At 45.6% G+C, this 27,107-nt stretch overlaps 1 protein-coding gene across 1 annotated transcript; it reads right to left on the bottom strand.

The window, feature by feature from the left end:
- Positions 1 to 3,763: 3,763 nt before the first annotated feature.
- Positions 3,764 to 26,385, bottom strand: LOC120939748 (zona pellucida sperm-binding protein 2-like). The gene is made up of 18 exons (XM_040352083.1): positions 26,234 to 26,385; positions 26,067 to 26,128; positions 23,342 to 23,428; positions 21,103 to 21,188; positions 18,898 to 19,047; positions 16,560 to 16,598; positions 13,625 to 13,795; positions 12,329 to 12,425; positions 12,019 to 12,206; positions 11,775 to 11,892; positions 11,481 to 11,659; positions 11,297 to 11,388; positions 9,569 to 9,699; positions 8,313 to 8,502; positions 7,406 to 7,538; positions 4,197 to 4,290; positions 4,010 to 4,099; positions 3,764 to 3,931 (listed from the first exon to the last, which is right to left on the bottom strand). The coding sequence occupies exons 1-18, from the start codon at positions 26,314 to 26,316 to the stop codon at positions 3,822 to 3,824; spliced, it is 2,100 nt and encodes a 699-aa protein (XP_040208017.1). The 5' UTR covers positions 26,317 to 26,385; the 3' UTR covers positions 3,764 to 3,821.
- Positions 26,386 to 27,107: the final 722 nt, after the last annotated feature.

The raw sequence follows: 27,107 nt of genomic DNA, 5'->3' as shown, positions 1-27,107 counted from the left end.
AAAAAATCCACTCCTAGGCTAGCACAATATCTCTCTCTGAAATCCAATTTCCTATTACAAATCCCACCGTCCAAATCATTCCTTGCAGCGCCCCCCCCCCCAATGCCCACCCCTTATCCAGGCGCTGGATTACAATACAAGGATTCCCTTTAAGATTTTGATCCCCAAAATACAAAAAAAAAAAAAAAAAAAATTAAGCTGAACACGAGCTTATCAGTTACAGCAACTTTTTTGGGGATCAAAATGTTAAAGGAATAAAAGCGAATCCTTGAATTGTAATCACCCCCGTCAGTAGTAAACCATTTGTCTCATGTATTTGCAGAGCTTGGTTTTGATTGGGGGGGGGGGGGGGGGGGGGAGATGTCATGTGACTGTTTATTTTTTTACATGTAGCGCCCCCTTGCTTTCAGTATGGGCACCACGCTAAAGTTAATGGGGAATGGGAGAGTTACCTTGCTCCCATTCATGATTTGTTCAAATTTCAGGACCTCTGTCATTCCAGAACTGTCCACTGGGTCAGTCTGTGGTCCAGGGATGCAGTGCCATCCATGGCCAGCAGTTGGCACTAGAGGGGTTCTGGCAGAGCAAGCTTTCCCAGCAGCCAATTAGGAGTTTTTCCCCCTTGCAAGGCATGCTGGGGGAGAGTATATCTGGGACAGGTGTTCCAAAATCTTTGCGGGGTCCCCGTTCCAGGTGCGGTACCCAGGCCCGTCAGAACCCGACAGGCAAAGCAAGCATTTGCCTGGGGCCCCCGAGCTGGCCAGGGGCCCCAGCAGGGAGGGCCCTTGCCGCACCGCTGCATCCTCCTGCAGTCCGGTCGGCCGTGTACCATAACCGCACGGTACAGGAGAATCAGGTTCCTGTTCCCGGCCGGACTGACAGGAAGTGCACACACTGAGTGTTCACTTCCTTTCAGTCTGGCCCCGGGAACAGCAAACTGAATCTCCTTTACCGCGCGGTTATGGTACACGGCCGACCGGACTGCAGGAGGACGCAGCGATGCGGCAAGGGCCCTCCCTGCTGGGGCCCCTGTGCGGACACCAACATCTGCCGGCGTGTGAGGATAGAGGTAAGCCGTCAACTGACCCCCCCCCCCCCGCTTCTCAACTGAAATGTCACTTTTTTTTGCCTGGGGCCCCCAAATGTCTTCAAACGGCCCTGGCGGTACCCACCTTCAGGGTACGCGCATCCATGGACCCCGCCAGCGCGGCCCACCTGGCCAAAGCTCAAGACTGCATTGAACCTCATCCTGAGGAGAAAGGGAACTCGTGTTTTGCTGGGTTCCAGGATCTGAGAGAATCCCAGTCTGGGATCGGGTGTCCGGACAGCTGACAGGTATGATTGCTGTCATCCGGGGGCCCGTTTAGGAAAAAGTCTGCTGGGAGGAGTTGCTCTTTATTCACCCAAGTCCTTTATTGAAATTGTCCTATGGCAGAGGCCCTAGACCTGTTCCTCGCACACAGTTCAGGCTGCCAGGCCTATCAGGGGTCTGTCTGGGGGGCACTTTACCCACTCCAAGTAGAGTTACAGAAGTTAGTACTATACATAGCAGTACGGACTGCTCCATTGATATCCAGGCCTGATACTGCAAAGTTCTCTCCCATCTTTTCATCAACCTTGTCCTTCCAAACTGATGTTGGCCTGGAAATAAAGCATTAGAAAACCCTTCAATCACTGTCTGGACCTTCGCTCAGTATTTGTTCTACCACTGCACCCCTGGAGCCATGTCAGGGTAACTTAATTTGCCGATCCCAAATCAATCAGCGGCTCCTTCGGGGGTGAGCGCTACATACTTTTTTTTTTTTTTTTTTAAGAGTGGATTGTGTTTTATTTTAAAATTCATTTTTATTGCATTTTTCTAGCCCTGTTGGGGGGCTTTGGTGAGATTTCAGGGGTCCTAACAGACCTCTGACATCTCACCTTTGAGACAGAGAAAGGGACACCGATTTCCCAGTCCCTTTCTCTGCGGCCTCAGCATAACAGAGGGGGGGGGGGAGAGCAGCATAACAGAGGGGGGGGGGGGAGCAGCATAACAGAGGGGGGGGGGGAGCAGCATAACAGAGGGGGGGGGGGGAGCAGCATAACAGAGGGGGGGGAGAGCAGCATAACAGAGGGGGGGGAGAGCAGCATAACAGAGGGGGGGGGGGGAGAGCAGCATAACAGAGGGGGGGGGGGGGAGAGCAGCATAACAGAGGGGGGGGAGAGCAGCATAACAGAGGGGGGGGGAGGAGAGCAGCATAACAGAGGGGGGGGAGAGCAGCATAACAGAGGGGGGGGAGAGCAGCATAACAGAGGGGGGAGAGCAGCATAACAGAGGGGGGAGAGCAGCATAACAGAGGGGGGAGAGCAGCATAACAGAGGGGGAGACAGGACAGTCAGTGGTGAACAGTGGCTTTGGGGGGGGGGGGGGGAGGTTTACAAGCACCGATCACTGTAAGGGTTTAAGGTTCTGAAGCTAGGGTCCTTCCTTAAGAGTTACATATGATTGTAAAGGGGTTAAGAGTTTCAGAGTGAACGTTATTTCACTCATTTTAGTAGAATTCTAAAAGGCCTCACACATAATTTCTTGTAGTTTCTCTTTGAACAAAAGATTACACATGTGAAACATTCCTTATTAATTGCTAGAAATGTATCTTTCCTTTTGTTATTGTTCTTACAGGTGTTTTTATATAGTCTATTACATGTGAGACATTCCTTATTATTTGCTAGAACTGTATTCTATTTTTTAATCTATATTCTTCCCATATTGTACTAGGAACGTTCCCTCCTTTTTCAATTATATTATGCAGCAGTTTTTCACTTACTAAGCCTTTTTAATGAATACGAAGTCTGTTTTTAATGAGTAAGCCATAATTGCTTATCTTTACAGAACACGTAGTATTTGTATTAACCAATCACATATTGCCAGCATGATAATTTTTTTTCTTACCCAAAAGAATGTATTTCGTCTCCTCCCTTTTTGTAATGCATACAACTGTCTTAATATTAAGAGTAAAGTCAGAGAATGATTTCAGATACATCGTGTTCCTGTCTTTACTATTCCTGTACTGAAATCTCTCAACGGGGGGCCACCCGAACACACACACACTGGGACTGCCTAAAGTCAATCAGCGCCAGTCTGCACCCCTACAATCACCGCTGTAGAAATTCCACTAAAGCACAAGTGCAAACTCTCTCCCCCACCCCCCCAAGAAAAACCCACCCAAGCTGTGTTTTGTAGTAGCCATGAGCCCTGAATTGGGGCTTGTAGGCCCAGGTATTTCATGCACATTTAAAGGGGTTGTAAAGACAAACATATTTTCCTCTTAAATTAAAGTCTGACAGTAGCTGATAAAGTAAAAAGTAATGTTTTGCATTATAACTAGTTTGATACCTGTTGAAATTGAGCCGTTTTATTCACCTCCAGCACTCCTAAAATCGTTATTCTCACGACTTCCTGGTTTGCGGTGCGCATTCATTCTTGCTACATCACAGCCTAATGGGAACTACAGTTCCCATTAGGCTTAGCCTCCATGCCTGTGAGGGATAAGAGAGCATCTTCACACAGGGCTGTAGTCATAGGGAGGGGGTGAGCACATTCTGCTTTCCACCATGCAAAACGGCTCAGATGCTGGTGGAAAGCAAGAAGAGGAGAGACAGGAAATGGCATTTTCAAACCTGGATTACTGTATTTTGGAGGTCAAAAGGAAAAACGAGGTAAGTGATATTTAGATGCTCTAGCTTACAGCAATCAATTGATCGGATAAAAAACGAACCTTTAGTGTTCAAGGGTTTCAAATATTTTATTACAAATTTTTTTTACAGTTCAAAGAAAATACAGTTTAAGGTTTTGCTTTGTGTGACAGAAGCACGACTGCCAGGACAACCAGCGCGACGATACCAAAGGCAGGCAGGACCCCAAGAGTGATCTGTTCGATGACATTGGACTCGTCTAGAAGAAGAACACATGGGTGTCAGTGTACAGTTGCCACGCTTTTAAATGTCAAATTATTGATGTGACGACTATTACCTTGGAGGACCATAGCAGGATCAGAGTCCACAAACAGTAATGGTCCAGGAAGACTGGCCAGCATGGAATGTCTGTTCAAAAATAATTCGTCTGCAACAGAAATGGTAAAAAAAAAAATTCAAAACAGAAAAGTAGCAGTTGGGTCAGAGGTTTAAGGTCAGTTTAATGGAAGCTTGGCAACACTTACCTCTTTTCCTCCTAGAACCCGGACAGCTCTTTGTACAGAGGGCATAGTCTGGAGACTGGATACTGCAAATCAGAGCACTGCAGTGGAAGTAGACCTGAAAATAGAAAGATGTTGACCATTTGCATATTTGAAGGATTTCCCCATCAAGTACAACCTTGCCACCAGCCCTCATATGAAGTGGAGTTGCTTGTCTAGAACAGACCAGCCCAAGCCGACATTACTCAACCACCGTACAACATCACCCTAGAACAGGTATGGCAAACCTATGGCACGCATGCCACACAAGCACACCGACTGGCCATTGCTTTCACATCACCTCCCTCAGAATCCTATAGGAAAGCCTTCATGTCAGCCTTACTCTTCTCTCCCCCTTTCCAGCGCTCACTGATGCATGCTCAGCAAAGTGCGAGAAGGCCACAGTGTCTATCCTGTGCCCGATCAGCCCCTGGCAGCCTTGATCTCTGGGTGAAGACAGACTGAGAGGGAAGAGTATGCCAAGGCTTCCTACTGTCCTTGGGGGAACCCAAGAACAGCCAAGATGGTAAAGGCCAATAAATCTGTTAAGCAGGCACCCACAGGCATCGGGGGAAGCTGGAGGCGCCATGGGAGCCCAAGGAGAGCAAAGCCAAGAAGGCAGCCATGAAGAAGCAGGTGGACAATGTGCTGAAGCTGGGCGTTGGATCAACTTATGACAGCAGGGTTTCAGCCCTGAGGAGACCATCAGACATCATTGGGCCGTGCGATGAGGAGCAGTGATCCAATTACAGCCATGTATGACTGTAACGGGAGTCCCTTTTGGGCATAGGATGACTGAGAAATGATCTCGGATTATATGAGATGGGACATTAATGATAATTCATGTATTGCAGGAGATCTTGAAATTACAAGTGGTTTATTCAGACCTCAACAGGTCAATAGAGTGATTCATTCAATGTGTAACATAAACTGTCGAGATGCTAATTAAGTCCACCTGGCTGTAGTGATGGGGCTTGCTGTGACTGCATTCTATTGTCCATTGTGTTAATTATGTCTGCTCCTAAGATCTTTCATTGTATATGCTATTGACACCGTTTTGTGTGAAGATACTATTAATAGATGTGGAATGTGACTTGTCAGCTGTAGTAATTTACTACTCATTACCCAGACTTTCTGGCACCGAATCTAGAGGAGTTATTAACTCACCTGAATGTCATTATTAGTGTTGCTCACGAATATTCGCATTGCGAATATTCGACTCGAATATATCATATTCGAGAAATCGCGCTATATTTCGAATTTCGCGGTGAATATTCGCAATTCCGAATATTCGCATTTTTTCAATTTGATTTTTAAAACAGATCACATCCTATCGACGTCTAAAAGCATTGCTGGTATGATTAGAGACCCTGGGCTGAGTAGCTAAGCTGAGGCGATCCTTTTATGTTGCCAAATTGAAAAAAAAAAAATTGCGATTTTTCGCTATTGCGAATGCGAAAATGATTGCGAATTTTCGATAACTGTGGTAGGAGAACTCTGATTGTCTCTGATGCAAAAGGGGGGGGCTTTGTGTATGTGTATGTTATGAATATTTGTATGTTTGATATTATTATTTTTTGTAAGAAGGAAAAAATTGCGCATACCTTAAAAAAGGGGAGAATACAGCAGCAACTCAAAAATGTTATACAACATAAATTAATACAAGACAGAAAATGGAGTCGCTCTACAAGAATAAAAAATATGTCTAGTGACAAGACATGTGGGCAAATTATAAAATAAGCAAGCGCAAATAACTTGTGAAATACACAGTGAAACAAATATATAAAGAAATATAGTCCTAATAGAAAAATAATCTTTCATAAAAATGTCTTTGATATGTGAAGTGTTTGATTGACAAACGGCTGTGACAGATGGATAGAGTAAAGAATCACCACCAATGCAAAACACTTTTTATTTTCTATTGTAAAATATCAAGAATATTCTGAGCCAATCAGAGTGCTCCTTCCGCATTTGCCGAATATTCGCAATTATTTTGTATTGTAAAATATCAAGAATATTCTGAGCCAATCAGAGTGCTCCTTCTGCATTTGCCGAATATTCGCAATTATTTTGTATTGTAAAATATCAAGAATATTCTGAGCCAATCAGAGTGCTCCTTCCGCATTTGCCGAATATTCGCAATTATTTTGTATTGTAAAATATCACGAATATTCTGAGCCAATCAGAGTGCTCCTACAGCATTTCTCGAAATTGCGCAATAAATATCGCATTCGCATGTTGCGATATTTCGATAAAATATCACGAATATTCTGAGCCAATCAGAGCGCTCCTCCAGCATTTCTCGAAATTGCGCAATAAATATCGCATTCGCATGTTGCGATATTTCGATAAAATATCACGAATATTCTGAGCCAATCAGAGTGCTCCTACCGCAGTTATCAAAAAATCGCAATTATTTTCGCATTCGCAATAGCGAAAAATCGCAATCATTTACTTTCGATAAAATATCACGAATATTCGAATTTAGCGAATATATCTCGAATATTCGAATATATATTCGAGATATATCGCGAAATCGAATATGGCATATTCTGCTCAACACTAGTCATTATCTAAAAGAATGTGGATTGAGGGGAAACTCGTTAGGCACTCATTGGGTGGAGAGTTTCATTGTCCCTGTGATTACTGTAGCATGCTTGTAACTGTATATAACAAGGCTGAGTTACCATTAAAGCATTCATTCATTTTTGAACCAGAGACAGAGCTTTGTGTCACGTCCTTCTGGGGAATTCTAATGGATTGTGTCTGTTGGTCAGATAAACGGTCGTGAGTTGGTGGAATGGGAATATCGTAAACGGTGTTAACCCCTGACCGTTACAATGACAATCCTCCAAACATTAATACAAATTTTAAAAAAAGCCACACAATTTTGTCACCAAAAAAATAAGCCCATACACATGCGACCCACTGTCAAACACACAGCATAGTCAAAGATCGAAACCAAAACCTCAGTATTCAGGTTTAACGGCAAAACGGTTTTGTATCCAAGTGTTGAAATAAATGGAGTTGTTGTGTTGCGGTTTGGGCACTCTGGCTCAGTTTCACCCTCAGTGCCCTAGACTAGAACCTGCAGGATCAGCCTGAATAATCAATCTAACCATCACAAAAGGACAAAGCTGATTTTTTTTTTTAAATACATTTAGTTAGATGTACATTAAGACACCAATACTTACAAGGTTAGTCGATACATTACCATCCACGGTAAATGCAAAAGCCTTCACTTCAAACCGCTTACGGTGTTCTGGCAGGGCCACATTGGAGACCGGATGAAAAACTGTAAGGTAGTTGTCTTGGTCTTCTGCGCAACTAAATAGTGAAAAAAAAAAAAAAAGTTACCCAATATAGCTAGAAAACCCCCCTAAAACCTCCCGATAAACTAAACCAAACCCCAAGCACTCACCCTTTCATGTTCTGGCCTCAAGTATAATTTTTGGCAATCCTTACTAAAATGGACTTTAGTGTGGCGGTGATGAGCCATGGTATATGTATACAATTCTTTGTGAGACCATTCCTAAAATGTAGACGTGAAGTCTGTCGTCTACAATACAGGATATAGGAGGTGGAATAGTTTGGATTTGGGAGTTAACAGAGGCGTAGCTTGAAGTTTGTGGGCCCCAACGCAAATCACATGACCTTGTCCTCTTTCCTTTGCCCATTGAATGACATGACCTCACCCCCATCCTATGACATGGCCTTTCCTGCCCCACCCCCATCCTAGCAATGATGTTACCTAGTCCGCTCCCCCCATCCTAGTAACGACATGTCCCCAGACAATGAGAGCAAGGGAAGGTTGTGGACTTAGAAGGAAAGCCGGAAGCCAATTACTGGATCATAGAACTTGGCTGGGGCCCTGGAGCTGGACTCCAGTTCTGGGATTTTGTGGAGGAAATCAAGTGTAAATTTGACAGCAGAGCTGTAGGCCCCCTGAGCTAGGGGCAGGGTCACAATTGTGACCCCTGACGCTACGCCCATAGTTCGCAATATTCTATCCAGTACCAAATTGAGGTTTTTGCTTCAGTTGTATAAGGCGCCTGCCATCTAATCTTGAAGATGGAAATGTGTATTTGGAAAGCGGTTTACCCATCTACTACAATCTTCCATTGAGGAGAGGCGTTGGGGTCAGAAGACATGGTTGCCCAGCAGTCATTCAGTATCAGCTCAATGTTCGGGTCGCTGCGATTCAGAACCTGCACCTCGAGGTAGATGGGATCTTGAAGAGTCTTCACAACTGGATACTGGTTATCCTTATACAGTACTGCATAAGAGTCATCTTATAGGGAAAAGAAATTGATTACATAGTCAGGTTTAAAAGTAAAGTCCATCTAGTGAACACTTATACCCACCATTCTTGACCCCCATGAGGCAATAGCTATTCCCTGGATCAACTGCCCCTGGTGTTACGTGCCCAGTTATACATTGATGAATGCATCCAGCTCTTTAAACAACCTGAGCTGGTCACAACTTTTGAAGGGGGTCCAACTCACATTTTCAGTTTACTGTGACCAATCCTTTTCACACGTGGAAGTTGAATCTTTTTTCCTTCAGATGTAAAGAGTACCCCCTTGCCCTCTGATGCCCTTAAAGTAAATAATTCAACACCAAGCTCACTATATGGACCACTTATGCATTTGTACACTGGGATCATATTCCCTCCCCCTATGTAGTTATGATCACCATGTATATCCCCTTATACATAGGGCGCATGTCAGGGGCGGACTGACCATTCGGGCAGTGCCTGAGGGCCCCATCGGGGATTGCCAGCCTCAGTAAAACCAGGGACAAAATCTGTTTTTAAAATCCCAAGAGTACTCTCCAGTACCTTTTTAGTGTGTGCATATATACTGTGTGGCCCCATAATCTATTGCCTGAGGGGCCCAATAATCATCTATTGCCTGGGGGCCCCCCCCCCCCCCCATGAGTTATCAGTCCGCCCCAGGCGCATGTGCAGCTTTTGACATGGCGGACATGTTCTGAGTTCTTGGAGAGCAGACAGTTCCTCCAATCTTTCCTCATAGCTGAGCTTCTTTATGTCCATTAGTGTGGTTGCCCTCTTTCCAACAATTAACCCCTGCTCCTCCACCTACAGAGGAGCCAACTAAATAGTCAATGAGGGTGCTAGATTCAGTTCAGATATCCCTTCAGGAGCCAGTTCTCAAAACTGAACTGCATATTCCAGATGAAGTCTATGACCCACCCAGGTCCTCCACCCCACCAGGGCACCCAGGTCCTCCACCCCACCAGGGCACCCAGGTCCTCCACCCCACCAGGTTTATTTCCTGTGCCCCCCCCCCCCCCCCCCCCCCCCCGAGAACAAACAAAGGCAACAATCAACATACCATGATAGAGATTAAGGACAAAGGAAATTGAACCATCATATCTTTCAGAGACTGGAAGAGGAGACGGCGTCAGCACATTCACAGCAAATGAAGCCACGTCTGAGATATTGTACCGGCAACGAACAGTCTCTCTGAAAAAAATAAATAAACTTTATATTGTAGATTAAAAGACCCAACTAACAATTTAAAGTAAAGTCCTCTGAAGGTCTTAGATGGTCTAGGAAGGTTTAATAGAAAATGTAGAACTTGTTTAAATTCTACACTAGACCAGAAAGTCCACTACACTGGAGACAGGCAGTTCAAGAGGGTCTGTAGACACTTAAAGGATACTATATACCGTTTCATCCAACACCATTACATTTAACTAATGGCATAACATCTTACCGCCTTTCTAGTAGACCCTGGAATGAGGCACCATTTTTCCACCTGTCAGTTGGCAGAATAGGGTGCCAATGGCCAGATAGAGGCAAGTAAAGAGACATCTGGGCCAGAACATGGAGATCACCATTTGCTATACAGTGGAACCTCAGTTTACAAGCAATGCCGTTAATGAGCATTTTGAAAGACTAGCAACTTTTTAAATTCTGACCGTTTGCGAGTGATCTCGCAAAACAAGCAGAATTCAAGCCAATGGGGTGTGCAGTACCGCATTTGGCCTAAGGTGCAGGACACTGGAGCCATTCAGAAATACTCAGTTCCTGGGCCTTTGAGGGTTTCCAAGATCAGCCGAGCTGTCTGAGTATTTGAGGCTCTCTGGTGCCCCACATCTGGAACCAATTATTATCCATTGACTTCTATGAGGAAACTCGCTTTGATATGCAAGTATTTTGGATTATGAGAATTTTCCTGGAACAGAATATGCTTGTAATACAAGGTTCCACTGTACGCCAAGGCAGGGGGAGGCAACCTGGGACCCTCCAGCTATTGGGGGGGGGGGGGGGACTACATTTCCAATGAGGTATTGCTAGGCTGGCAGTTACAACTCCCAGAGGCATGATGGGACTTTTGGTTCTGCAACAGCTGGAGGGCCCCAGGTTTCCCACCTCGCTTTAAGGCACACCACCAACTAATGGTTGGGAAAAAAAGTCATAGTTCTTCAAATCAATTAGCCCTTCAGGTCAATGTTTTAGATACACCCTGGGGAATAAAACTGAGGTCACAGGATTTACAAGATGAGGATCCATTTATCCTGATCAGACCTTAGTTTAGAGCAGTCTTTCAACCAGGGTGCCAAAGCTCCGAGTGCCTTGGCCAAATGCCCAAAAAATAAAAATAAAGTATACAAGCCAGAAAATGGGTGAAGCCTGCCTTTCAGTTACACAAAAGCCACAGGTTCTCATTGTGCACCATTACGACCGCATCCTAACCAAAGATGACCATCCCCTGCCCCTCAGTGCTGGGGGGGGGGGGGGTCACAGTAGCTGAGGAATTGGAAAAGCATTGGCATATTAGTCCAGTGTGCAAAAGTATTGGTTTTGGAGAAATAAATCCCCTCCAATGTTGGGTGACCTACAAGTTGATGCAGCATCATGTAACACTTTTAGATTAGTTTACATTTTAGAAATGCTGCGCTTTGAGACTGTATAATTTTAAAGGGTACCGTCAAGAAAAAAAAAAAATTAAAATCTAGAATTTTAACAGAAGATAAATCATTGCCACCCACAAAATCCAACAGGCAAGTTCAGGTGTCATTTTAGGCATGACCCCTCCCCCATATTACTTCCATACCTGAATTCGCTGTCTCTTGAGATTATTCTTCTAGGCTTATCTCTCCAGAGGGCATGGACCTCATTCTCATAGACGAGAACCCCACCTACAAACTACAAAAAGGTTTTCGTTAAAACAGATCCTTCAAAACGGTTGTAGGAAATTTGAGCCACATCACGCTCCAAAAAACAAAACAAAGACTCACGCTCATTTTTGTGCCGCAATCTGTCAGAGAGAAGCTGAACACGACCAACTGGTCCGTCTTCGTTATTGGCTGGCACTGACCGTCCCCCAGAATCACCGTATCCAAGTTCAGACTAGGTCTTGTCAGCAGGGACACAACCTGAATGGTCATAAAGCCATCTCCTGAGCATCCTGTAGAAACTGAGGAAAAAAAATCCATTTAATAAACTTGGTTGACAATTATACATCTTAAAAATATTAAATTCAAAATATTTGAAACCAAGTTCCCATGAACGAGATTGTTCAGCCAACTCACTGGGATTCAGTTGACGGCACGGGTCAGAGCACAGTCCAGTAAGCCTCATTGGCACGCTAATATCATCCACCGCAAAGACCAGGGTGAAAGGTGGCAAGCAGACAGTTTTTTGAACAGTCTAAGGGAAAAAAAATTAAAATAAAAAAGTATTTAGGCGAAAGTATTTAGGCGACCATCCTTTAGTGTTGAGGGGGGGGGGTAAAAAAATAAAATAAAAAATACCCTGCTGAAGAGTAAAGTTTACCTTTAGCTTCCCCTTCCCGAATGTTATTTGGGTTCCACTGCTGGTGTCAACAATCAAGCCTTGCCTCTGGAGCTCATCCTTACCACTTGGTATTGGAATTAGTACATGGTTAATGTCAACAAACTGTAGATAACCATCAAACTGAGGAACATAGATGTCCATATGGGTGTCATTGCACTGGAAAGGCCCTGCAAGTACAAGTCACTTACAGTTATACACAAGACTGGAAATGAAACTTAAACATGGTACCACCTTACTTCATACCAGTATGACAGTTTGAGTAACTTTACCCAGTATGCAACAAAATTACCTGTAGCACAAAGAAGTTTTACTGCAATGGTGATTTTTGGGTTAAGCTTTTCCATAACGATGTCCATGTCTCCAACATAAAGGCTTTGATTTCTGGCCTAGAATGACAAAAGTCAAAGTAAAAAAACTTGCCAAAAGTAAATGCCCATTTAGACCAGTGTTTCTCTCAACAGGGGCGCTGCATCAGCCCCATCTTAGCCCCCTGGGCTACAGGGCAGAGATCGTCAACTCTTGTGTTGAGGCGGCAGTAGGATGACCACGTGTCCCGGATTGCCTGGGACAATCCTGCATTTTGCGGGTCTGTCCCGGGTACATTCATTCCAGGACAATACAGTCTCTCAGAATGAAACTGACACAGCCACCTCCCCGGGCCAATCTGATGCCCCCAAAAAAGGCTGCCCCATCACCGCTTTACTCACTGACAGTACTTGTCCTGGCTGGGAATGCCTGGAGGAGCAGTCCGACCCCCTGCTTGTGATTGGAGAAATCTTAAATCCCGCCTCTTGTGTCCAATCACTGTGCTGTGATTCGTTACACCACAAGCTGATTTTTGGGAAGGGGGGGGGGGTGTCCCTGAATGGTAGTTTGGAAATGTGGTCACCCTAAGAGGCAGAGAGCTGTGCCCACACCTCCCCCGCTCGCCTAGTACTCTGGCAAAACAAAGTTGTTTCAAGTCAACCACGTCCTACAAACCGATGACATTGGTTGCTAAGGACTTGCTGGCAAGAGTTCAAAGGAGTAGAGAAGGGGGGGCAGAAGCACAACCCCAGATATCCTACAGACCTCTGGGTGCCATTAATGCTTAATGGTCCCCTCCAAGCATCTAGCAACTGCTAAAAACGCATTGGTACAGTAGCATTGTGCAATTTTAAACATGCTGCCAGCCGTTTTACACAAAGCAGAAACAAAAAAAAATAAAAAAAAATAAATGAGAAGTCCAATTTAGTAGAGGACGGTGACATTATAGTTTTGGCCTTGCACTGGCGGAGAGTCACTCAGGGGCCTGTCACTAGGTGGCTTTGTTTGGATTCTGCCACTTAGCGAGCCGGATGGTGGGGGGGGGGGGGTCTGCACTAGGGAAGCCTACGTTGGGTTTGAAGGATATCTGAATTTTACAAGAGGCGGGAAAGCAGACCATTTAGACCCCCCCCCCCCCCCCCCCATACTCATGACTGCCAATCAAGGTTGGACAATGAATGATGGTGGCTGCAACATGCAAAATTGTGCACCTACTGGCGTGAACGAGCCTTCAGACTGGCGATCGCAACAAATAAATTAAAAGTTGACCTAGACTTACAGATATTTTATTAATCCCAAAGGCGTCATAGCGGATCTGGATCATAAAGTTCTCACTGTCACTTGTTAATTTGTATCCATAAGTTCCGGCTGTTGAAATGTTCACTTTTGTTTTCTGGGTTCCGTTGTAGATCACCACCATCCATGTGGCCATCGGAGGAACAGAAACACCCTGAAAGATTTGAGAGTCAGCATTAGTTGAGCGGAGGAAATCGTGAAGTACTACTTCGGAAGTTGAACCACCTAGTTGAGAGAATGTGCAGCGTTAATTTCAGCGACTAAAATGACTAACATTTTAGTTGACTAAGGCCGGGTTCACACTATACGACACGACAGCAGTACAAATTTCATCCTACTTTGCGACGTCTGTCCTACATCCATCCAACTTTCATGAACAGGAAACTACTTTGATCCAACTGTGATAGTCGGACTGAGAAACTCCCTTTACTGCTGCAGTAATCACAATGTCGGATGTCAAAAGCAGGGCTGGGACAAAAATTTGGCCCTGGACTTCATCCAGACTGGCCCACTTTAACAGGTCTCTCCCATGGCAGCCAGACAACTCCCGCCCCACCCAAGCCCCCTCTCCCCCTTCAGTAGCCACTAGCCATTCTACTGTATTAGAGTAGAATGGCTGGTACTCTTAAGCCTCGTACACACGACTGAGGAACTCGACGGGCGAAACACATAATTTTCCTCGTCGAGTTCCTTGTTAGGCTGTTGAGGAACTCAACAAGGCAAGTTTCTCTCCATTCCCGTCGAGGAAAAAGACATGCTCTTTTTTTGGCTCGACAGTATCCTCGTCAAATGTACACGACCGGTTTCCTCGGCAAATTAAAAAAAAAAAAACCAGCAAGTTTCTTGCTGGTTTTTGCCGAAAAACTCGGTCGTGTGTAGGAGGCCTTTTAGGCAGTACCAGTGGGGAAGCTAGACAGACATTATTTCACCCGATGCAAAGAATCAGTTTGGTGCCCCCGCTTATGGGACAAGATTAGGCAGAAGTGAGAAACTCCCAGGCCATAGCGGTTGAGTCAGCTGTCGTCCCCCCTGCTCCTCCCCCTGCTTCTTTGTCCTCCCAGGTGACCGCTGCGGGGAGGGAGAGATAGGAGCGGAGGGGGGCAACGGTCAGCTGTCACTGAAGCCGGCCCACTGAGCCATTGGCCCACCGGGAAACTCCCTGTAGTCCCAATGGCCAGTCCATCCCTGGTCAAAAGTCAGATGGTAAGGAAAAGGCTGAAGTGGGATCAATGTCGGACCAAATGGTAAGGACAAGGCTGAAGTGGGATCAATGTCGGACCAAAGTCGGACCAGTTAAGACGGCTCTCCGAGGGAGATTTCACACGTCCCAATGTCGGAGCGTTTGTCGGACAAGTGTGAACCCGGCCTCAATGAATACGATTTTAGTCAACTAAAACAATTGAGACAAAAAAAAAAAAAAAAAAAAGCATTTTAGTCAAAAAAGACTAACTAAATGGAAATGGGACTTAAAAAAAATTGAAGACAGGTCTGTAGTGCATGTTCAGACCTCAATACCATAAACATGAGATTTTTCACTCCAGTCGTATGAGTTTGAAAGTTAGAGAACTGTTAACTAATGCATTACAATATAATTACACCCATTAGATTTTAGACTAACTATAGTTTTAGTTGACTAAAAAGCATTGGAAATTTTAGTCGACTTAAAATGTACTGAAGATTTAATTGACTAAATACAACACAGAATTGCAGAAGACTAAAACTAAAATGCCATTTTAATCCCAAGACTAAAAACTAAAAATCTAAATTTGCCACCAAAATTAACACTGGATTTGTGCACAATGGAAAAAAAGATGTGTTGCATCTTGGAATTGTTTCAACTATTTAGAATGATTCCTTAAAAAAAAAAAAAAAAAAAAAAAAAAAAAAAAAAAGGGGATTAGCTTTCCAATATTAGTTTATAAATAGAAGCAATTTGAATAGAATACATAATGGTATAGACAAAGCCTCTGTTGGGGGGGGGGGGGACCACCAGTCCTCCTGTAGGGGGCCCAAACACCAGAGGGAAGGAGGGGCAATTACAAGATGCCCTGTGCGGCTCTCGGCAGCAGCTGAAAACCCTCCTGACTTTTAGCTGTTGCATGGAGAGACAGAAACTGCCGGCTTCCTTGTTCTGATATATATATATATATATATATATAAAAAAAATTATAAAATGTTTGTTCAAAAATGTTGAACTACTTTAAAAAGGGCTAGTTCACACAGCTTCTGTTATCTGTGTGTCTGCCAAGAATGATTTTTGTATATTTGTGAAAATGTTTTTATATATACTTTTTTTGAGGGGGGCCCTGTGATTTTTTAACAGCAGCCTTGGGTATAGAATAGAAAAGCGTACAACCATCTTCTGAAATTTAAATAGAATACATTTGAATAGAGAAAAAGGATAGAATAAAATAGAATCTAACCATGTCTCAAAAGTCATTCTAATAGAATTAACTTGTTTAGAATAGAACTAACAAATTCTATATAAATTTGAATTTAGATAATTGTTTTTTGAATTCTATGCAAATATTCAGAGGATGTTCTATTCCATTTTATAATATTTTCCATTTTTTTCTTACGGATATCAGAATCGATTTGTATAAATGAAGTACACAAAACTAAACAAATGTAAATAATTTGTTCTATACATGTCTATAGGGCAGAGATGTACATTTTTGGCAATTTCATCTTTTTACAAACAAAGTCTCAAGGAGCCCCATTAGGGGGCTTTGGTGAAATATCAGGTTTTTAAACAAGTGGAATCTGCGCCACACAGGTTATTAGGGTGTTGCCCAGTCTCACACACAGGAGAACTACAAAAAACTGGCAGACACTACACCCAACAGTTGGTCTGAACTAGCCACACCACAAGGACCGATCATCTCGTCATAAATTTAGACGACTCTTGAATTCCGTACCTGATCACTGAAGTCAGGGATAGTCCGTGATATGTTTGCCTGTGGAACAAGGAGGAAAATATAAATAAAATTTAATAGAAATGTAATAAAAGTGAATCAGAACCAGATTTGTATACTAGGATATAGTTTGTGAAAACGACTTCAAGAATAAATCTTCAGATAAGTTCAAGGCCTAAGAGTTTTACTGTATAGCAACATTACAGCCAAATGCTTCAGAAACTGGTCTTGGTGCTCCATGGAGAGAAGAAGACCTTAAAGTAGAAGTAAACCCTCCTATTGTTTTCAGCCAAGGAAGCCGCCATCTTGGCCTCCGTTTAATCTTTAGCTGCATGTGATCCATTAGGACACAACCAATGTGACAGTTACATTTTCGACACGTGCCTGAAAATGTACTGGGCGTTCCCATTTGATGACAGGCTTCCGACGGTCGCATACAGTGAGTCACGATTTTCTGAAATTACTTGAACGTCGGTGTGCAGGCGCCATATAAAGCAGACGTTCGGCTACTTTCAGCTACTCGTGACACGATGTATGCGACCGTCAGAAGGCTGTCAAATAGGAACGTCCAGTCCCGAAGACCATACCCGGAAGCGGCGGAGAAGATCTCTAAAACGGTAAGTAATGCTTTGATTTTAACACACACACACACACACAAGTTTACCCCCCCCCCCTTCATGACCATGCCAGTTATTCATGCAATACTGTACCCAAATGAATATATTTTTGTACACAAATAGTTTTGGTGGCTTTTAATCACTTTCTGCGACATAAATGGAAAAAAAAACAAATTGTAAAACCATTTTTCTGCTAAAAATAAAAGTGAAGCCAAAATGTATTCTGCTAGATTTTTGATAAAAAAAAAAAAAGCCAACATGTGGACAGTGGAACATTGGATTTAGAGCATAATCTGTTCCAGAATGCTTGCAATCCAAAGCATGCCCATATCCAAGGGAGTTACCCCCATAGAAACGAAAATAATGTGTTCCACATTGCCTTCTATGGCATGCAATACTGCATGTGGCCAGAGGTGGGGGTGCTGGAGAGACTCAGAAAACAAGTGTTTCCAATCGGCTCCTAGACATGTGCACTGCAAAAAAAAAAAAAAAATAAAAAAAAAAAGTTCTTTTCGTTTTAGCTTTTTTTGGAAATCCTAAATTTTTCGGAACAAATTTGTCAAAAACAAATTTGCAACTAAATGAATGGCACTTGTCTATCTGCTCCCCACACCTACAAATGCGGTACCGCACAAGCTTAAATCCTTCAGGTTTTGCGAGACTCGCAAACTGAGTCAGGAGAAAAATTTATAATTGTGTGCGAGATGAGAATATAATTTTTTATTATATATATAATTATATATATATATATATAAAAATATAAATTACACACACACACACACACACACAGCAATCTGAGGACACACGTAACGGTGGTGATCAACAGCTTCTAATGGGACAGGCAATCTTGATACCAAAAGTGATCAGTGCAGTGGCAGAACCACCAGGGTCGCAAAAGTGGCACTTGCGACCAAGACCTGGCATCCGCCACTAAGGGATTGTCGTAGGAGTGGCGCATTAGTGCTAGAAAAGGTGATATGGTAGAGCAGCAACAGTTGCTTAGATATGCAGTAAGTTCACATGTGAACACTTTTTTTGGGTTTATGAAGAGAGGCGAGTGGTTTCTGACCAAAAGTACAGACTGCTGTATTGCTTATGGTCATGCCCTTGCCTACAAGGAAAAATCTCTTCTGGACTTGCAATACCAACATTGTCCACTAGATGCCACTCTAACGAAACACTATTGATGGGCAGCATTTTATGGTTATTACACATTTCCTGTCATCACTGGGAACTAGCTCCTCTTCCTACTACAACTTTCATCTCCTCCATTGGGAAGGACCTCATGGAGCCAGCACCACCTGCTTCCTAGGAAAATCCTGATCCTTCCAAGGCAGCATCGCTGGTATGCTAAAGTTGTTTAACCTGTATACTTAGGACATTTCCCCCCCCCCCCCCCCCATTTCTCTTTTTTTATTTTCATATTTTTATTTCTAGTGTCACCATATGTGCATGCACATCCCATTCTTATATGGCCACCACCTGTTCATTGTACTAAAGATCCAAAGTTAGACAGTCTGGTTATTTAAGGTTTAAGCTGTATGTTGCGCTACATACACGCCAGGGGCAAGTGTGTAGCGAGGACAGAACACTTACGATGTCCAATTAAAAAACGTTAACCCCCACCACAAAGGATTCCTGGTGTGCTCTGGACAGCGCCATCTGCAATCCTACCCTGAACAAGTCCCATTGTACTAAACCCACCAGCATGTAGGTCAACTTACCCTCATGAAGTCCTTTCCACACTCAATGACTGGCCCATCACTAAACTGGTCCTCATTAGCAGAGTCTGCTTGGTTATCATGGCAAGCAATCTTGTAAACTAGATTCTTCAATGGTTTGGTAAAGGAAATGTAAGTGATCTTTCTTCCAGCCTACAAGAGAATGAAGGATTTCCATTAAGGCAGCCTTCGGATAGGTTCAAGTAATTTCACAAAACGTGACTAGGCCCGTGTCCCACACGCCACCATTGCCCAGTTACCGGTTCTGAAATTTACATTACCGTATAAGACGACTTTTTAACCCCTGAAATTTTTCTTAAAAGTTGGGGGTCATCTTATACGCCGGTAACCTAACCGCGGCCGTCCATTTTTCAAAAGCCGCGCCTCCTCCTTTTCTGCGATAGGTGGAACACACAGCTTCCCAGGAGACACTGTTCAGCCTGGACGAGAGGGCATCCGTGATAGGCGGAACAGTGTCTCCTGGGAAGCTGTGTGTTCCACCTATCGCAGAAAAGGAGGAGGCGCAGCTTTTGAAAAATGGACAGCCGCGGTCTGAGATTCAGCAGGTCAGGGATCGAGACATGCAGTGGCACAGCATGTAGGAAGGTCCCACACGCCACCATTGCCCAGTTAGGACTGAACACCGCTATACCGGTTCTGAAATTGGCATTACCGTATAAGACTTTTTAACCCCTGAAATTTTTCTTAAGTTGGGGGTCCTCTTATACGCCGGTAACCTAACCGCGGCCATCCTATTTTGGAAAGCCGCGCCCCCTCCTTCTGCTGTTCCGTGATAGGCGGAACACAGCTTCGCAGGAGACACTGTTCAGTGTTCCGCCTATCACGGATGCCCTCTCGTCCTCAGACGAGAGGGCATCCGTGATAGGCGGAATACTGAACACAGTGTCCCCTGGGAAGCTGTGTGTTCCGCCTATCACGGAACAGCAGAAGGAGGGGGCGCGCCTTTCCAAAAATGGACGGCCGCGGTCTGAGATTCAGCATGTCAGGGATCGAGACATGCAGTGACAGTGAGGCATGTAATGGTGGCACAGTGAGGCGAGGTAATGACTAGTAGGAAGGGGGGGGGGGTCGTCTTATAGGGTGAGTATATCCCAAAACCAACATTTTAGCTGGAAAATTAGGGGGTCGTCTTATACGCCGTCAAATATGGTACTTACCGTTATGAAACACCAACCAATTGTTGGTAAATGGGTTAGAGCAGAGGTCCCATTGTATAGGACTTCATGAATTAAGGCGATAAAAAAAAAAAAAAAATCCAGGGACTTATTGGCAAATGGTAAACCATTTTATAAGCATATTTTCCCCAAATTCTATATGCAGTCAGTGGCGTAGCGCAGGTTGTGAGCGCCCCGGTGGAAAGGCAAGAAATTTGTGCCCCCCTAGCCCGCATACTTTTAGCACTCCGAGTCCCTACCACTGACCCACCCGATTCCGACCCTGACCACTACACTAACCCACCTGGTTCCTACACATTTAGTGTAGATTGTTTGATTTTACTCTCCATGGCCTCCATCAGAGCAGGGCTCTCCCCAGCACCGGGTACTGTTCTGGAGTCCCACCACTTGGCCGCTCCTCAGTATCCCCTGCCAAGAGCTTCTCCAACAGCTGCTATATGCTCTACCCCTCCCCCTGCCCTTCTCACACACAGGCCACCCACACCAGAGGGATCATGGGGGGACATGCTGGACCACAGAAGTCCCTGGGCGAGAAGGAAGGTGCTGCAGAGCATTTCCCAGAATTAGGGACATGCCTCAGAGATGACGGCCAGGAAAGACATTCTGCACATGGTCACAATACATCACACGGGGAGGGGGGCACAGTAACAATCGTGCCCCTCCAAACGTTGATTTGATTTGGGGGATTTGTACTGCGCCAAATGCGTTCCCTTAGGAGAGCAGAGACCCCCTTGTTCAAACTTCAAATTACCAATACAAAGGTAAAAGCCTAGGGTGTAGAAAATGTTGCACCCAGGATGAGTGTACCAGCTGCCCCCCCCCATGCTACGCCACTGCAATCCAGGGACAGACCTGGCCCGGGGACAGTGTTCAGTCCAGGGACTGTCCCCAGAAACAGGGGGATGTCTGGTCACCCCCTATCATAAATGTAACCACCACTCTTCGAATATGGGATATTTAGCATAGTAACGTCTCTTCAGACATTCAATCTCATCCAGAGTCTCAATCTTACTTCATATTGGATGCAGGCATCTGGGATAGTTAGAGTTCTTTCATCTGGATGAAGATCACAAGCCTCTACTCCATCTCCACTGGGATCTGCAGAGGAGAAAATAAATAAAAAGAGTTCACCATTAGCAAGCTGCATTTTCCTGGTGCCTCCATGGTAGCATACGCATGGTTGCGCCACCCCTGGCCAAACCACAGGACCATTATAACTATAAAAAGAGCGACGCCCCCCCCCCCCGGGAAGAATAGAATATCAAAACTGCACAAATTGGATGTAGCAAGAGCAGGGGCGGACTGACAACTCATGGGGCCCCCGGGCAATAGAAGATTATGGGGCCCCGGGCTTACAGATGGCCACCACGCCAGGAGGCAGTGCAGAGGCGGGGCAGCTAAAATATCTGGATTTTCACATCAAAAGCATGTTGTTTCAGACATATCAGGGACAGATTAAAAAAAAAAAAAAAAAAAAAAAGTTTACATACTGTCCCTGGTTTTACTGAGCCTGGCAACCCTGATGGGGCACCCTAGTGGCATAGGGCCCTCAGGCAGTGCCGAGTGACTCAACGGTCAGTCCACCCCTGAGCAAGAGCCTTAAAGTCCAACATCTTTGCTACTCTACACCTCTGGAAAGACGATTTGTAGTTCCTAGTGGTGCAAGGAAAGGGTAAGCCGCATCGAAGCGCACAATAGCAGGACGGATTATACACAAAGCTAATGGGCTTCCTGTGCCTCAAAGTAAACGCGCATGCAGCAAAAGAGGGATTTCATCTTTATGGGCCGCCTTGGCAAAGGTCCCCCCCAGAGATAATCTGCGAAGCAGTGAGCCATAGGTTCAACTCTCGGAATTTTGGGAGGAAGACTTTACAATGTTCCGTTTTCATAATACGGAATAAAAAAAAAAAAAAAAAAAAATTCTGTTTTCTTCAGCATTCCCTCCCTGGTAGAGAGTCATTTACCACACGTATGCTGCCATGACGGCAACAGGAAAATCGAATACTTACCCTTTCCATAATTTTCCTGGCAGCATATCCCCCCCCCCCCCCTTGTTATTCTTGTGGCTGAATTGAGTCTAGTTCCAAGAATGGGGGTGTCACTCTTATATAGAGTTATAATGGTCCTGTGTGTTGGCCAGGGGATGGGGGGTGAAGCAACCATGTGTATGCTGCCAAAGCTAGGCAATATACAGTGGAACCTCGGATTACGAGCATAATCCGTTCCAGGAGAATGCACGTAATCCAAAGTGCTTGCATATCAAAGCGAATTTCCCCATAGAAGTCAATGGAAATGAAAATACATTGGAACCTTGGTTTGAGAGCGTTTTGATTTGTGAGCAACTTTTTTTAAATTCCGACTCGGTTTGCAAGTGTTGACCCGCAAGACAAGCGGAATTCATGCTAAATAGGCCTGCAGTACCTCATTTGGCCTGAGGTACGGGGGGGCGCAGGAAACGAGCCAAAGTGTCCTCGGGCCTTGTCGGGGCTCTCCCGCATGCGGTATTGCATCCCATTGAAGTCAATGCAGAACAAATTTTAGTTTCCATCGACTTCAATGGGAAAACTCGCTTTGATATGAGAGTACTTTGGATTACGAGCATTCTCCTGGAATCATGCTTGTAATCATAGTTTCCACTGTAATTTGTTTCACATTGACTTCAATGGCATACAGTACTGCAAGTGGCCAGAGAGCCTCTGAATCACCCGGAAAGGCCTGAGGACAGCGCGGCTGACCTCAGAAATGGAGCATTTCCGAGTGGCACCAATCGGTGCGCCAACCCCCAGACCAAATGTGGTACTACACACCACTGTGGATTGAATCCTGCAAGACTCGCAAACCGAAACAGGATTTTTTTTTTTTTTTTTTTTTTTTTTTTTAAATACAGCGCTTGTACTGTACTGCAAAACGCTTGTTAACCACATTACTCACAATCCGAGGTTCCACTGTATTAAATTTTCTGCTTTCTGGTGTCCCAACGGCACTACTGTGTTTAACTCCTTGTTACTATTGTGATTTGGATACATCCGAATCACAAAAATTTGGAATTTGGATTTGTAAAGAAATGAAGGCACATGTCTACCATTTAATACCCACACTAGGGTGTGAGCACAGTTGGCCCCATATGCCCAACAGGAGGATACAAAGCCAAAGGGCAACACAAATCCATACTGAGCCTTTGTGGCAAGTTTATGGGGGGGGGGGGGGTGGGCATAGATCTAGTTAGCAACTTGCACCATTAAGATTCTTACCTACAATATGAAGACTCTTCCAGGATCTCAGGGAAATGCTGTCTGGCTTTGATAACTGGATCCCATCGTCCGAACAAGTAAAAGGACCTACAACAAAATGTAAATAAAAATATATGTTACCACACAGTGGAGTATAAAACACGTTGGCATTCTATGGCATTAGTTTTTTAGCAAAACATACAAGGGGTTTACTTTGGGTCAGAGCTCAAAGAATCTCCAAAAGGATGCAAGGGCCAACACCAACCCCCCCTCCTCCAAGGGCCAGGGCCAACACCAAACCCCCCCTCCTCCAAGGGCCAACACCTAACCCCCCCTCCTCCAAGGGCCAACACCTAACCCCCCCCTCCAAGGGCCAACACCTAACCCCCCCCATCTAACCCCCCCTCTCCAGTTCTAGGACTGGAATGCAGCCATTAGGTTTGTTACCAGTGGCGGTGCATCCATAGAGGGCGCAGGAGCGCCGCCCTCTCTCTCCTGCACCACCACTGAAAAATACATAGATTCATGCATTGCATGAACCTATGTATTGTTGCCGCTGCCCACTATTCAGATGGCCGGCCCCCTGGCAAGGGCCGGCCATCTGAATAATGGCAGCTGGTTGGCTGTGGAAGTGTCTATCAGAGCCAGCCTGAGGGCTGTAATCGGCTTCCAAATAGTTATCCAGGGGACGCAGTGGGTGTGCGTTTCTTGGTTAACACTGACACGCATCTCAGCCAATCAGGTTCACCAGATCTGGTTAGCGGTAACCTGATTGGCTGAAGCGACATCGAGGGCAGGACTACTTCGAGGGATCGTGGAGGAGGATCCGAGGATGGCTGACCGAGAAAGGCAAGTGCCAGGCGGCAATCTGGCAGCATTTTAGGGGCAAACTGGTAGCAATTGATGGGCACAGTGGCGACAATTGATTTTTTTAGTTTGCACCCCCAAAAATGTTGAGCACCAGCCGCCACTTTTACATGCCATTTCTTCAGCACATTTCTACCTGGGGACTTTATCCACTGTTGGCTGCATTGTCAATCACACCCCCCCCCCCCCCTCACACCCCTGCGCTTTAGCGGGGGGGGGGGGAAGCCACCTGTAAGAAGCCTCATCTGCAATCCCAGTGTGAAAGACCGAGCGCATTCACACTGGGGCGCTGGCAGGGCATCAAAAAAAAAAAAAAAGTCCTGCAAGCAGCTTCTTTGCAGCAGTGATTACACCGCTCCTAAAGCGCCCCTCCCCATTGAAATTGATGGGAAGCACCTTGGCAGCGGCACTTTTAACCCTTTATTCAGCCACTAGCGCGGGTTAAAAAGCACCCGAAAACACCACCAGTAAAGCGCCACTAGTTTTAGTGGCACTTAACCAGCGTTTTTGGCAGAATGAAAGGGTGGAATTTCTCCGTTCGTTCGCACCCCCCACAAAAATTTTGAGCACCAGTCGCCACTGATCAACTGCCAACGTCAGAGCGATAATTCCGGCAGCAGACATCCTCCAGCGCCAAACTGGCGACCTGCAAAATGCTTTTGACGTGTCGCCTATGGAGAAGTTAAAGCATTGTAGTTTGGCACCATTTTAACCGCTTGCCATCCACCCCCTATAGAGAGCGGCGCATATTACACATTGTTAGGCACAGGTCACCCCACTTGATATTAAAGCGGAGTTCCACCCACAATTTATTTAAATTTTAAAGTCAGCAGCTACAAACACTGTAGCTGCTGACTTTTAATAAGGACACTTGTGATGTCGGCGAACCCCCCCCCCCCCCCCCCCCAGGCCGATCCCGGCGCCACCGTCCTCACTAAGGGAAAGAGGCAGTGGAGCCCTGCTCTCTGGGGTACAGTTCCCAGAAGACAGCGCACCCCATTCCCCAGAAGACACCGCGAGGATGAAGACCAGCTGCCGACTAGGAAGAGGCGGATTAGGAAGATCCACATAGCAACTGCTGGCAAGTAAAAAAAAAAAAAAAACCCCCCCCCCCCTTTCGTTTTTTTTGTAGCATCGGTATAATTTTTTTTAGGGCGGACCTCCACTTTAACGCTCTTCCCAGCCAGTGCCATTAGCAGTGCCGATCCTGACATGTCACATTACAGTTGAGAAGTGTGGGGGAAATTACATCTTATGTTGAAGTGAAAAGCAGGAGGTGCCGACTTCTTACCTCTTCTCCCATGCAGCCAGCGAGTTGAGAAGCAGGGTGAGGGGCCAAAAATAAACTTCTCAACAGGCGGGGCCTCTAGTAATTTGGGGGGCCCCCCCTCTGCAGCTTGCATAGTCAGCCTATAGGGCAGATCGGCCCTGGCCATTAGTACAGCATTATCACTGAATTAAGGGTCACCAGCAACATCAGTTAGTGCCAGATTGTCCAGGGCCAGACTTACCCATTGGGCTTGACTGGGCAGCAACCCCCCATTCGCAGCCCTGGGAAGAGGTAAGAAGTCCGTCGAGCGGCTGCAGCCCCCCCCCCCCCCCCCGCTCAATAAGTGTGATCGATCATCGCACTGCCCCCCCCCCTCTCAACAACTTCAATAGGTTGGTAGATCCTACTGCCCCCCCACACCAACTATGATCGGTTAGTGATAACAACCCACCCCCCTGCTTCTCTGCTCCAGGGGGCCCCTTCAATTTTTAAGCCCAGGGCCCCCCCCACCACCACCTCAAGTCCTGCCACCACAAGTCTCTGATCACCACCATCACAGCGGTGTAAATCCCAGTATAGATAACAGGCCAACCCAAAAACCTCACTCACCCGGGAAGTCCGGCAGCAGCGCAGCATCAGAAATCGCAAACAATCGGCAGATTAATAAAATTCTGTGAATAAAAAAAAAAAACATAAATATATAATTTTGAGATAATATAAATAAAACAGATGAAGACTTCCAATGGGAGAGGGAGGCGGAGAGCAGAAATAATTACCTAAAAACAGAGGAGAGGAAGCGTCTCCTCCAAGGTGTCGGCCCCCCCATTCCTCTGAGGGGGGAAATCTCCTTATTGATCATAATAATGGATCAGGAATCCTCCTGACCTCTCCAACACACAGCAAAGAGGGGATGAGAGAGGAGAGGTGGGAGGAGCCTTTATATAGGAAGCTTAATGAGACCCTCCCACCTGAGCTGAGACCCTCCCACCCGAGCTGAGACCCTCCCACCCAATCACCTGCAACACACCTGGGCAGGTGATGACTATGGGAGGAAATCTAGAGAGAGAGGGGCTGGGGGAGGGGCATTGATCAATTACACAGCAAGTGAGACACATTTACTATATAAGGGCCCCATTCACATTGGAGATCAAATCGCATCATGACAAGTGGCAGCCTATTGGAGGCGATCGCACTCGGTGCGACGCCGATTTTGCGGCGCCGCAACCCATTTGCAAAAGTCGTTCCTGCACTGCTTTTGGCGACTTCAATAGACGTCTGTGTATGAAGCCGCACAGATGTCTATCATGTCGCACCTGAAATCGCGCCGACCTCGCTGCTTCAAGTGAAGTAGCGCCATTTCAAAGTAGCATTAATGTGAACCAGGGCTGGAGCGCTGTGCGACATTGCGTGTGATTCGCAACACACTGCAGTGCAAATCACATGCGGCGTCAAACGCGATGCGATTTCAGCCGTAGCGGATAGGCGGGCTGATATCGCACCGCAATCAGACCGAAACTCGCGCAGGGCCCCCTTTTTTTTCCGTTGGTCCGCAGCAGAATCAAATCGCATGAGCGTTCACACCTATGCGATCCGATTCGATGTCCGAGCTTTCAGTTCGCAGTGCGATGTGCGAGCTGAAATGGGGGGGTG

The sequence above is a fragment of the Rana temporaria genome, chromosome 5, assembly GCF_905171775.1.
Source record: "Rana temporaria chromosome 5, aRanTem1.1, whole genome shotgun sequence".
Lineage (NCBI taxonomy): Eukaryota > Metazoa > Chordata > Amphibia > Anura > Ranidae > Rana > Rana temporaria.
This window is presented reverse-complemented; position numbering and strand designations above follow the sequence as displayed.